A 13,640-nucleotide genomic window follows, 5' to 3' on the forward strand; every position below is an offset into this window, starting at 1 on the left:
AAATAAATCAGAGGATCCTGGATTGTATATGGTTTCTAGAAAATCCAAGTCACCTGCTTTAGATAACTATCAAATTTCCTACTTCTTTGGGTACAAAGGGAAGTTTGTTTGCAGAATCTAGTACACTCTAGGTAGCCTTCCTTGTCTCTGGGCTCTTGTTTTAAATATCATTCTTAGTTAACAGCTCCCAATCGCTTTTTCTAGTCTGCACCTCTTCCCAGAACTCAAATTTCTTAAGTCTGTTTGATATCGCTATTGCAGGCCCTACAGATAAGTGAAACATACATTTTCAAAAATAGACTCTGAGTATCATTCTCTGGATCTTCTACCAATCTGGTAAACACCCGAGTTTTGGAAGTTATCAAGGCTGCCTCTTGGCTTCCTTTAAATTCCAATCCTCAAATCTCAGCCTCCAAAATAGCCAGGATGTAAGTGTGAGCCAGTAGCTCCCAGCCTTGATTTTTCCATTCTCAGAATTTTCCAGCACCTGACAAGTGTCTAAAATTTTTGTTTGTTTATTATTTATTTATTCGGTCATTCCACTCTTCAATCCTGTCAAAAGTGTAAACTAGAAAGTTTGCTTTGATGTTTATATCCAGATGACTTAGGACAATTGCAGGAGCTCATTAAAAATGTGCTACATCCAAAACAAATAAAAGCTTGCTTCATCATACAACCCTGTAATTTCTAACATTGCTTGAGCATAGTAGAGGAGTAGGGTGCAAAGACAGGATATGGACGCAAAGATTTCTATTAGTTGTATAATTTGGGAAACATCACCTCTTTAAGCCTTGTTTTTCTCATTTCTAAATTCAGATAACTGCTTTACTCTAGCTTATTTGCCTTCAGGAGGTCAAGAAACACAAAAGAAAGCAACTGAGGCATTTGGAAGTTGTAGACACACATAAGACACAGACTGATCAGTAGTGATTTGCTCTTTTGTTTTGTTTTACTGAAACCCTGCATGGATGAGCAACTGGACACCAGATTTCATCATTTGGAGAATATCTCAAAGACATATTCAGCAGCAGTTTATGTGAGGTTAGGTAGAGATCATAGTGAGAGGAAAAGACACAGAAATAGAAGACACTAGAAATATGATAACATTAACATTATCAGTGGAGTTTATATATATATATATATATATATATATACATACATACATATATACATATCAAAGAAGTACTTACCTATATACTGTCCATCCACAGTGATCTGACCAAAAGCCTGGTGCCTAATAGCAATTATTTCATGCCATTTACCATCATTATAATGTTTCCCATGATCATTTGTTGTGGTAACTGCTACTGATGATCCCTTCGGAGAATGAATGAATGAATGAATGCTTATATAAAAACACATGCACAGAACCTTACATATTTGTTACAAACAAATTTAGAATTTTCACATTATAATTCCATCACAAAGCTTTCAAATTGAACTCAAGTTGATATCTAGTATCTTAGGTGCTGAGCTTTATGTATTTGTTATAAATTTTAAAACAGAATACAAGATTAAAGATGGGTGTTTTAGCAATGTATACCTCTGAAAAACATTGTGGTCAATCCTGTGGAGAATTTATTTTGATATAACAACCTCTTCACAAAGGCACTTGCATTTTAAGTTATTTTCATTCATAAGCCAGGTACTAATTTTTGTACTCTCAAAAGTTAGGCTCTTGGAAGTGGCGCTGTGGCTCAAATGGTAGAGTGCTAGCCTTGAGCTGAAGAGCTGAGGGACAGCGCCCAGGCCCAGAGTTCAAGCCCCACGACCGACCAAAAACAAAACAAAAAAAAAACCACACACACAAAAAAAAACAATAAAAAGTTAGGCTCTGATTCTCATGGAAAAAAAGCATCTATGAAGAAGATAAGGATTTAAAAACTGGTGAAGAAGTACTAGCAATTTGTTCTATATGTAGAGAAATTTCAGGCAAACTAGTTGTCCTTTTTCATTCATTAAACAATAGAAACTGAAGAAACTAGAATTACATTAAAAACTAGACAGTAATATGTTGATCTTAAGTGTGGAGTTAACATATTTTTTGAAGTCTGTTGTTTACAATTCTGGCTAAGTAATACTGTCAAAGCTAAAACCTGTTTCTAGGGTAGATAAGATCTCACAAATGTCAGATACCAAGATTAGAGATTAGCAAAAGGAAGCAGAAGGTAAGAAAATAGAGAAAGAGAAGAGCAAACTGCCCCTTTAGTATGTAATGGTAAAGCGAATACTTTTAAAGTGTGTTATGGTTAGCATAGTTTTAGTGCTAATAACCATATTAGACTAAATAAATGAAATTCCAACTTAATCACTAATACTATTTACTAGTATTATTTAAAAAAAAACCCTTCCTGGGGAAACAAAGGAGGAGGCAGCAATGCTTGATAGGAAATGTACTCATTACCTTGCCCATGTAACTGTAACTTCTCTATACAGTATTTTCACAATTAAAAAAAAAACCTCCTAAGGTTCTAAATAAAAATTAATTTCTTATTTAGTCAAAATTATTTACTTAGCAAAAACAAACATCATTCCCAAAGCTTTTGTAATATCTAAAAAAGTCCTAGAGTAAAATATAATGAATTTAAACAATTCAGAATATTCCACCTAACTAATAATACTGTCATACTGTTTTTCCTAAGAGAAAATTGGTTATCATCTGATACAATCATGTAAAGATTTATACTGCACAGAGTATAATGTTAATCATAGTATCTCAAGTAAAGTAAAACATCTCTTCTTATATGACCCTAAAGTAGCTCTGTTGATATAATATGTCCATTCTACTCATTTAAATGGCTCCTGTCTGGTCTCATAATGTACTAGATCATAAGTATGACATACAGAATCTCATGTTACCAAAGTTCAAAAAAAATCTTCTTAATTTCCCAGGAGAATAAGGGCCGTGCTTCTCACACGGACAATGTCCCAACTTTTAAAGACAACTTGGTCAACTGGAAACATAACCATTTGGCGAGGATATTTCTTATCCTTGAATGTTTATGAGTTGATTTTCCTTCTATCTGTTTTCTTCTATGTACTCTTATTTTCTCCAACTCTATTTCAACATTTTAATATTTTACAAACACACATTTCATTATCGTAGTTTAATAATTAAAACCAGAACTGGTGTCGTGCCCAATTAATGTGCCCTCGTAGCATGCCCATTAGTTTTTCCATTAGTGAATTCAACAATACTAATGGGATTACTAGCATGGGATGCTAATTGGGCGTGACATAAGAAACTGGCTTACTTCTTAGCATACCCTTGCTAATGATGAAATTAATGAGCATTTTATTAAATGCTGTCTCATCAAAGTGTACTTAGTTAGCGTTAAAATTGTTACAAACGATGCTGCATTCTAAGATCAGGTGTCTGCGTAAGTGGATCTTCATATTTTCTTTGGCACCAGTATGAAGCATTAGTCGTTCTCTGCCTTAAAAATCATGTTTATTGGAGATAAATCCAAGTATATAGCCTACTGCCATAGCATGTCTAACTTGCTTTAATGTAATACATCCAGGAACATGGACGGGTACTTTTTCATAATGATTTTAAGATTCACTTCTCCACAAATGTGAAAAGACTAATTATTTGATAGGTCTTGATGTCATAGTATGCAGTTTGTTCTTTCCAGGTGGAAATAAAATATCAGACACATTAAGACTCTATTCAGAAGGAGTTGAAAGCTTTCACTTTCACAGCTTTGGTCTGAGGGAAAACAGAATGGGATGCCAATTTTCTGTTAATGTCACTGGACAAAGCCTTGAAGTCATAACCATGGGCCATTACTAGTCAGAAAATATCACCTGATCAAGTATATTCAAAAGGGAACTGAACCAAATATAGGATAAGAGGTTTAAAGCTATTTTGAGAGACCTGACAAAAAACACAATTTACAATTAACTTTTCTTATGTGTCTCTAAGCAATGCTTCCAGTGTCCAATCAATAATATATAAATGGATTCCTAAAGTACTGTCAAGAATCTCTTCCTTGCCCCTGGAGTGTGTGTGTGTGTGTGTGTGCGCGCGCGCGCACCAATACTGAGGTTTGAACTCAGGGACTGAATGCTTGTTCTTCAGTTTTTTGCTCAAGGTTGGCACTCTACTACTTGAGCCATAGCTCCACTACTGCCTTTTTGGTGGTTCACTGAAGATAAGAGTCTCTCAGAGTTTTCTTCAAAGGCTAGCTTTAAACTATGGTTTCATCCTCAGCCATTAGGGTTACAAGCATGAGCCAAGCTGGGTCCAGATTTTCCCTGAACATTTTATTCAACTGAACACATCAGAAAATGGGAAGAAATAATGAATGCATTTTTATACCTATTCCTGTAACACTCACAGTTATTTGAGTTCAATTATTCAATGTTTATTAAGACTTTTAAAAATAAAAAAGTACAGGATGATCTCAAGTTATTTTGAAACTGTGTGTTAAATAGTAACTTAAAATTTCCCTGAGAATATTCTTTTAACAACTCAAGGTTTAATTCTTTTGAATAAATTCAGGAACTGTAGTTTAAAGATAATCATCTTTTTATTTTCTGGAAAAAGTCAAAATTGTTTTTTAAAAAAACAGACAAAACAAATAACTACTAAATGAAAAGTTAGAATGTTTTAACCCAGAAAATAGATAACTTTCTTTGATTTTGATTTTGATAACCAGTAGTTATCAATTCAATTAACCAGTGAGTCCATCAAGGAATTTATTAAGAATGTTTTATGTTCCACTGATTGTGTTGAGTCCTAGCTAGATATTTGTGCAAAACAGCTGTAGACTGTTCTCACTCAACAGTACAATCTGAAATACAAGTCATTTCAAAACCAGGCGCTGGGGCTGGGAAAGTGGCTTGGTGGTTGAGTGCTTGCCTTGCATGCATGAGGCCCTGGGTTCGATTCCTCAGCACCACATAAGCAGAAAAAGCTGGAAGTGGCGCTGTGGCTCAAATGGTAGAGCACTAGCCTTGAGCTGAAGAGCTCAGGGACAGTGCCCAGGCCCAGAGTTCAGGCCCACAACCAACAGGACAAAAAACAAAAAACAGGTGTGATGGGCTCATAATAGTAATCCTAGCTACGTGGGAGGCTGAAATCTGGAGGATATCTTCAATATAACATCTCCTTCTCAACAGATAACTGGATGTGGTGTCTCCTGACTATAATCTCAGTTACCTGGAAGGTTGAGATCAGATAGCATTTCCAGGCCAGCTAGGATTAAAAGGTCCACAGACTCTACCTCAGTTGAAGAAACTGGACATAGTGGTTAGTGATTCCATCACTGCTACAATGGGAAGCTTAAAATAGGAGAATTCTAGTCCAGGCATAAACACTAGAAGGAAGCATGGCTCTATCTCTAAACAAAACACACAAACAAATATCCCAGCCCCCAAATGTCTGGAGGAATGGCTCAGTGGTAGAATGCTTGCCTGGTAAGCACGAGGCCCTGAGTTTAAAGCTAAGGAAGCCCGAGATCAAACTTCCAAAGGAAAAAGGAAGACATATCAAGCAAACAGTTACCTGTGTAACTGTTGAGCACAATAAAACATTCACTAAAATGATATATTTAAAATCAGAAGGGAAGAAAACTGGGTTAGAATGATACCTATGTATTTAAAATATAAATATACCTTATTTCTAATAAGAGGCATTAAAAAATAAAAACTTGCTATACTTATTTAAAATTAGTGTAGCTCTGTAAGACACCAATGCCTATAATCTTAGCTACTTCAGAGGCTGAGATTGGAGGATCCAGGTACCAAGCCTGCCTAGGGAGGAAAGTCCATATGAGACTCTTATCTCCAATTAACCACAAAAAGGCAGGAATGGAGCTGTGATTCAAATGGTAGAGTACTAGCATTGAAGCACAAAAGCTTAGGGACAGGCCCAGGCCCACAGTTCAAGCCTCATGACCATTAAAAGAAAAAAAATGGTTTATCTCTTTGTACAAGAAGCTATAAGCATTTTCCTACTCCAAATAAGAACAATAGAAGTATATAACAATGTTTTTAATCCCTCAGTTTCAACCATTGTCTAAAAATAAGTGGGACATTTATTATTCAGTGAACAAATATGCCCAGTTAACCTGCATTAGATACAAACTCCTCAGAGGTGAAGAAGGACACAGTCTTTGCTAGTTTGAGGTCACAGTTTTATAGATTGCATCCTGACCTATCAGTACTTACTCTAATGTATCTGATTACATTTTCCCCAAATACACCCTATAGCAATTCTGCTCAAGTAGTATCTTGCTTTTCAAAGAAGTAAATTGTCACTGAATTGAAAACACATGTAGTTTTTTTTGTTGTTGTTGTTTTGACTTTTCAAGAGAGATTGTTTGAAACAAAGGCTGGCCCCTACCAGCTATGTCTATACATTAGGAATTTGGCAATGTAGGATAGGGACAGCACAGTTGGGAAAGGCATAAGAGGAAATTCTTGAAAGAGAATGAGGCAGAAATGATGGGCAAAGCAGGGTGAATGTTTCCCTGCACTTTGTCACGAAGTGTTGCACCAGCCTGTCTATGGGATCATAAAGGAAATGGAAGAGATGAGTCTCTCAGAGTTTCCTGCCAGGCATTCTAAGAATGCCAACATTATGCCTGAGTAGAGCAAAAGGTGGTTTGACTTATTTACTCTATGCTCCTTTATCCTTAAAAGTATTACACCCTTCAGAAAAGAGGAATGGGACCTTGGCCAGAGGGAGGACCATTATAATTTAGACCTGCAGGCATCACCTTTGAATTTTCCATACACTTTGCTTCATGTTTACAGAGAGTGTGCTAGTGTAGCCATGAACCTCTGTGCTGATTAAATACTCAACATCTGAGTTGAATAACCTATGGGCAGTGTTTTCAGGGGTGATGTTTTGTCCATTTTCCCAGTTCTGTGTTCTCAGCCCCTTACTGCCTGAAGGATAATACGTTTTTAACAAAGTTGCAAGAGATGAAACAAACTCAGGGCCATGTCCATCACTAAACCACTGTCTCACACTATTTAAGCTCTATAAAGAAGGGTTTATATGGCTGAGATCTTTTTTTCCATCTGGTTTCTCAAATATCCTCAGATTTTAAAAGGTTGAAAGGAAAGAAAAACAAAGCCAATATTTTTTACCCACGTTCTTCTAAACTGTACTGTTTCTTTGACTCCCTCTACCTCCATATTGTCACAATTTTGCATTATGGCCCATTTTTTTCATTATGCTCATTTGGATGTCCTATAAAATACTTCATCCTAGCTATAAACAACTTGTTTTTTTTCCCACAAGATTTAAAATAACGTATTTTGATTGTTTATTTTTATGAAAAGGCATCAATCATTATGGTCTTTTCTTGTACTACCTCCATCAATTAAGTTGATGTATTTTAAACCTTTTAATCTACTCTTCTATCCCCCTCTCTCAGCTCACCAATTGCATTTGCAGATTTGTTTTGCTGTGATGTATTTTTTTCTTGTCCGTCCTTTATTTTTTTCTCCTATTTACAAGCTTCTTATTTGGCACAGAAGAACAAAGTTCTAGTCATTGTGTCATTAAATATTTACGTTGAACTTAACATTGCTAAGTTTATTATTCATCTCTGCTTTTCTTTTCTGTACTTTGGACTCTCTTATTTTTAACTTTTTGTTTGGATGCCTTGTTGAAATATTGTTCTCTAATACAGTACATGAGTAGCATTTTCTCTGAATCTTTGAATAGTAAAACTACCTTTCTTTTGTGCTAGACAGCAGTGTAGAAGGATTGCTCAAGGTCTTTATAGATGGATTGTCTGATTAATTATTACTTTGGAAAAAATTAATTTACTTCTGGCTCAGATTCTTCACTTGCAAGATGATAGAATTGTTTAGAAGGGTGCAGGTGGACATTCACATTTACGAAGATGTGGCACACATATAGTAAAGCCTAGCACATAGAGATCAAGTGGTTGCTTACTCTTTATAAGAACTTGCTAAATTATTCCAATAAATTTATAATCAATTCTTCCTGAAATCATCTATTTTCTCCTATTTATATTTTAAATTATTTTCTCTTACCCTTTGTATTATGCATGTAATTTTGTTTTCTTTTGAAATACTTGGTAGTATCTATCATTACTTTTATATAGTATGTTTTTAAATACTTTATTACTTATTTTTTGATAATAATGAGTTTATATTTTTGTTGTAATTTTATTTTGTATATGTCAGTCCTGAGGCTTGAACATTGGGCCTGGATAGTGTCGCTGAGCTTTTTTGCTCAAGGCTAGTGCCATACCACTTGAGCTACAGCTCTACTTCCAGCTTTTTGGTAGTTAATTTGAGGCAAGAATCAAAGTCCAGTCTGGCTTTGAAGATCTCACCCTTCTGAGTAGCTGGGATGATAGACCAGAACCAAGCTATTATTATTATTATTATTTTAAATACAATAGTATCTATCTTGGTAATATCTTTCAGTTTTCATAGAGAGTTATACTTTTGAGTGATATTTTCAACTCCGTCTTCCACTCTAACAATCTGAGGCTCAACATGTCTCTCTAATTGATCTCCTTCAAGTTTTCAACTGAGAAAAATAATATTTTCAATTCTATAATTGGATCCACTTTAATGTGTTGCAGCCTCCTCCTCATCACCATCTGCCTTGCTCTGTGTGATGGTTGCATCTTCTTCTGTCTCAGTGGGCATGCATGTTGAGTCTGCTTACATGTAACGCCACTTATCCTTGCTTATACCCTGCCCATTAGCATCCCTTAGGAAGCTGCAACTCCAGGAAGCAAGTAGAACTTAATACACTAAACAAGGCGTAATCAGATCCTAGTCAAGATGCTAAGAAGCCTTCTGCCCCTGGTCTTGTGAGTTGGAATTTGAATCTTATTAAGAAGGAAGAACTTAGCATGCCTCTTACACCTGACTTCATACTTGGTTCAACAGGCCCTAACTTTCCCTCCAGTCAGTCTCTAGGGTACATGAAGTTATGTTCCTTACATAGAGCTCTTAATTGATGAGCCTAGTTGAAACTTGAATACAGAGAGGAAAAATGTGACAATTTTGTGAATGTAATATAAAGCATTTATTTAGCATAAATAATCTATGATGTCCATCACCAATTTTTATTAAATTTCATTTTCTTGTAAAGATTCTGTACAGAGGGGTTACAGTTATATCAGTAATATAATGATTCGGGCATTGTTACCCCCTCCTTTGTTTTTCTCCCACTATCTCTTCTCTCCCCTACCTGCCCCTCTTCCCCCACCCCTCAAAAAGTATCATTGTTGATATGGGTCATCCTAAGAGCTTGTTTCAGCATTTTGTTATTCCCATTCCCCTCCCCAAATTTTACATATATATACATATATATACATAAATACACACGCACACACACACACACACACACACACACACACACACACAAACACACACACACGATGCAAGGTACCAAAATCTGAGAAAATGGAAAGTAAACTTGCCTATTCTTCCTCATTCCTCATTTACTCACAGGTCTAATACACTGACAAATATCAAATACTTACTAATATTTTTCAAAGGGAAGAAAAATTATTCAGTGGCTTCTCATTGGCTATGGGAGAAGTTCCAATCCTTGTCTTTGCTTATGAGGCAAATGACTGAACCTCTACTCTCTTGTTCAACTTAGCCCTTTTCCCTTTGATCCTAATCTCTATCCATAGTATATTGAACTCAATATATTGAAAATTGAGCTCTAAATATAACACTCAACATTAGATATTTGCTCTTCCTGGAAACTATTCCAGAAGCTTCTCTCATCCACCATTAGTATTTTCCTTGTCCTGTCTGCAGTATGCTCATCTTGACCAACTTTTCCTCATTATTTTGTATCTCTGTTAAGTGCAACATTTCAAAGACTGACAACTTAGAAGGAAAAACGTACCCATATTCTATGTTTTGGTATTAATAACATCTCAAACTTTCTTTTTAATAACATTCATGAATATTTTTAGATTACTTCTTTTCTGTATACTTTCCAGTTACATTTTACTTCAAATTACTGGAATCTGAAATCTGCAGCATAATAGCACTAGCTGAGTCATTTAAATTCTATTGGTGGTGAAATAAGAAAGGGAGGGAGGAAAAAAGAAGGAAGGAGTGATGGACAGAAGAAAGAAGGAAGGAAAGAAAAAAAGAAGAAAGGAAAGAATGAAGGTAGAGATGGAGAAACACCAGGACATAGAGAAGAAGAAAAGGAGGAAGGGAAACAAAGAAAATTCTTTTTCTCTCAAACCAGTAAAAATAGAGCTGACCAAATTTAGCTAAATTTTCTAATCATTGTTATAAAGTAGCATATATAATACATAATTTAGCTCTACTATTTTAGCTGTCAGAAAGCCACCTCAATTTGGAAATGTTCATTAGTCAAATGGGATAAGGAATGCATTTATACTTACTACCTTCTGGCTTTCTGATGATCTACCATGCAAACAAACACCTCAGTATCTGGCAACTAATATGCCCTAAAAAGTCACAACTATCCCGATTAATAATGTACCTGAGGATCAAAGAGAAAATAGGGACGGCCATTCTTCAACTGCAGTGCAAAATACTCTTCCTGGTTGCCAGGTGATGCAGCAAAGACAATCAGCCCATCAGATGCCCTTGTTCGGAAGCTGGCCTTAATGCCTGGTGAGAGAAGTATGATCAGCAGGTCAGTGACCCACGTTCTAATGCATTACAATACAATAAAGAAACTCTAACATATATCATAAATTACATATGCAACATACAATTTGGCTTAAAACTAAATTTTTCTTGCCCTTCTTAGTTTCTACTTCTCCATCTTCTAAGTGTTAAAAGCTTTTGGCTCTTTCCATACATTTATTCTCATCATTTTTATCTCTGATTACCTCAGATTGATTGCTGTACTCATGGCCTGCTTGGATGTGATGTTCTTGCTGATAGATTGTATACTGAATTTTCCCCTCTCCTCTTTCTCTGCATAGGTAGTGCTCTGCCTCAACTCACTAAACTCCCAAACTCAGGGAGTTTGCTCTCATTTCCTCTAACGTGTGCACTGATAGACATCGATATGAAATTCATCTTATAGGTAAGAAAAAGGAAGATATTAAAAATTGGGTGGAGAAGCCGGGTGCTGGTCGCTCACGCCTGTAATCCTAGCTACTCAGGAGGCTGAGATCTGAAGATCATGGTTCAAAGCCAGCCCAGGCAGGAAAGTCCCTGAAACATTTATCTCCAATAAACCACTAAAAACCCGGAAGTGGCACTGTGGCTCTAGTAGAGCGCTGGCCTTGAGCTGAAGAGTTGAGGGACAGCACCCAGGCCCAGAGTTCAAGCCCCACGACCGACAAAAAAAAAAGAAGATGGAGAATGGGAATAAAATGCTCAGAGAGAATGAAGACAGTTAGGGATGAAATTGCCCACATTTAACTCCAGGAAAATCTATCAAAAGATAATGAGTCAGAGTAAGAAAGGAGTATTCATCCAAATTGGGAATTATTTTACTATTTATACGCCAGTCATGGAATATAAAAAGGCATACATTTCCATAAACACCACATTTAATTTCCAAGCCTTAGTCAACAAATGGCTCAGTTTATATATAAAATGTTACAGAGATCAATGAAAGTTTCTTTTGAGAAAAGAAGACAGTGCAGGAGAAAGAAATTTGATTTAATATTGTCTGGTAGATTTCCCTCAGTTTTTTTCAAATCATTTACACTTGCCTTTTTGTTTGTTTGTTTTGCTTTGTTTCCCTTCACATAATCAAGATAAATAACAAATGATTTTCTTTTGCATATGAGTTCTATAAGGAAATTAAAAATTCATAGTTATCAAAATATGCTTTTGACAACTGGCTAATTATTGATGAATTACAGATAAATCCTAACATTGTAATCCTAAATAATTATTAATCCTAATTATAAATCCTGAAAAAGCAACATGTAGGTAATTATGTAAAGGCACCAAAATTCACAATTGAATGTCTTTAAATATAAATGTAATTTATTTTTGATAAATGTGTAAAGCACTTTAAGAAAATGTTATTGCTTTACCATGAGGAAAACTAGTCAAATTTACAATGTTTTAAAGTTACTCAAACCTTAAATATTCCATTCTCTGACTTTGGCTCAGCCTTGTGACCTGTGTAGGTTAGGGAAGGATGACAGATGGGCAGGACCTTGGAGAGCAGAAGACTGAAGACAGCTGGGGTGGAGCATAACCAACTGTGGGTGGAGCTTAACCTCCCTGACTACCTTCTGTTTCCTGTGTTTTCATCTGGGGGCCTATGATTCAGAACTCCAGTGAAACACAGACACCCGATGCCAATGTCTTTGGCTTTAACTGTTTATGTTAAGCACCAGCAGTGCCTAAAATGAATAGCAAGGAGAAAAAAATCCACACATTTCTTACATAATAAAATATGTATTTCAAATTAAAAAAAAACAAGACACAATGACTGTTCTAAGGTTCAGTGTTTTGCCTACAGTGTTTAGAGAAATAATACAGCACATTGCATCTCTATTTATTTATTCATTGAAGAAATACTTAAGTCCCACTGCTCATACTGCCACTACTCTAGACTAGGGTGATGTACAGATAAATGAATAGACATACATCCAAGGCCTAACCGTTCAAAAATCAGAAAATCCAAGTCTCGCAGGGAATTGCTTAACTTCCCTGTAAATGTGTTTGGAACTTTAAAATTTTATTCCTTAGAAAGTCAAAGTTTAAGTTCAACAAAATAAGTACTTCGTAATGGGTCCCTGAAAGGGGTATAGTAGATGAATGAAGAGACAAAGGGGGCTTACAATACAGTAAGGAATTCAATATACATCCTATAAAATTAAGAAATATGAGGGAGGAAAGGAGTGGGTTGGGAAGACTTGGTGAGAATTTGAATGGGTAACCTGGATCAAGATCTAAGTAGCAACGCCTTTATAAAACTACTTAAAGATAATAAAGATTTTTAGTTAAAAAATACATTTCTGGGATTTGAGCCTAGGGCCTTGTATGCTAGGGAAGTACTATACCATTGACATATACCTCCAACAGCAGGATTTGGTTGTAGGTTTGTTTGACTGTTACACAGGCACTCTGACCAGGGAGCTACGCCACTGGCCCTACTTGTGCATGTTGTGATCTGCCTATGCTGGACTTCTTCATAGCTATAATTAGAGGTGTGCACTACCATATCCAGTTCTGTACTGAGAAAGTAGAGGTGGAGGGTCCCTCAAATTTTCCTATCCAGGCTGGTCTTAATCCCTAAACTTCCCAAACTCAGCCTCCCCAAGTTGCTAGGATTACAATCAGGAACCATTCTTATCCAGATCAGCAGTTTTGTTTTGTTGATGTTGTTGTTGTTGTTTATTTTAACAGTAAAGGCAAAGGTATAATATAAATGAAGTTAATAAATTGGAATATATTGTAATTAACAGCTTTTCTCCAATAAGAAGCATTGAAAAAGAGTAGCATAACAAGTAAGTGACAGAAATATTTGCAAAATTATTTTTATAGCATGATACATAACTAGAATAAATATATAAACAAGGAGATTAATAAGTAATTTCACTGATTAACCATAATAGTATTTTTATATTTTGCTTAATTCTCATCTATTATTTACCCAATTAATTGATATGTTTTTTTTTTTTTTTTTGGCCAGTCCTGGGGCTTGAACTCAGGGC

The 13,640-nt window shown here is 35.7% G+C and overlaps 1 protein-coding gene across 1 annotated transcript in view; it reads right to left on the reverse strand.

Annotated features, from left to right (window-relative positions):
- Window positions 1-13,640, reverse strand: part of Ush2a (Usher syndrome 2A (autosomal recessive, mild)) — a 640,567-nt gene that overhangs the window by 402,934 nt on the left and 223,993 nt on the right. Inside the window, exons 21-22 of the mRNA XM_013015154.1 lie at window positions 10,487-10,617; window positions 1,191-1,317 (exon numbers count right to left, since the gene is read on the reverse strand). Of these exons, the coding sequence (XP_012870608.1) occupies window positions 1,191-1,317; window positions 10,487-10,617 (258 nt within the window). The remainder of the gene's footprint in view (window positions 1-1,190; window positions 1,318-10,486; window positions 10,618-13,640) is intronic.

This window comes from Dipodomys ordii, unplaced genomic scaffold (assembly GCF_000151885.1).
Source record: "Dipodomys ordii isolate 6190 unplaced genomic scaffold, Dord_2.0 Scaffold26, whole genome shotgun sequence".
Taxonomy (NCBI): domain Eukaryota; kingdom Metazoa; phylum Chordata; class Mammalia; order Rodentia; family Heteromyidae; genus Dipodomys; species Dipodomys ordii.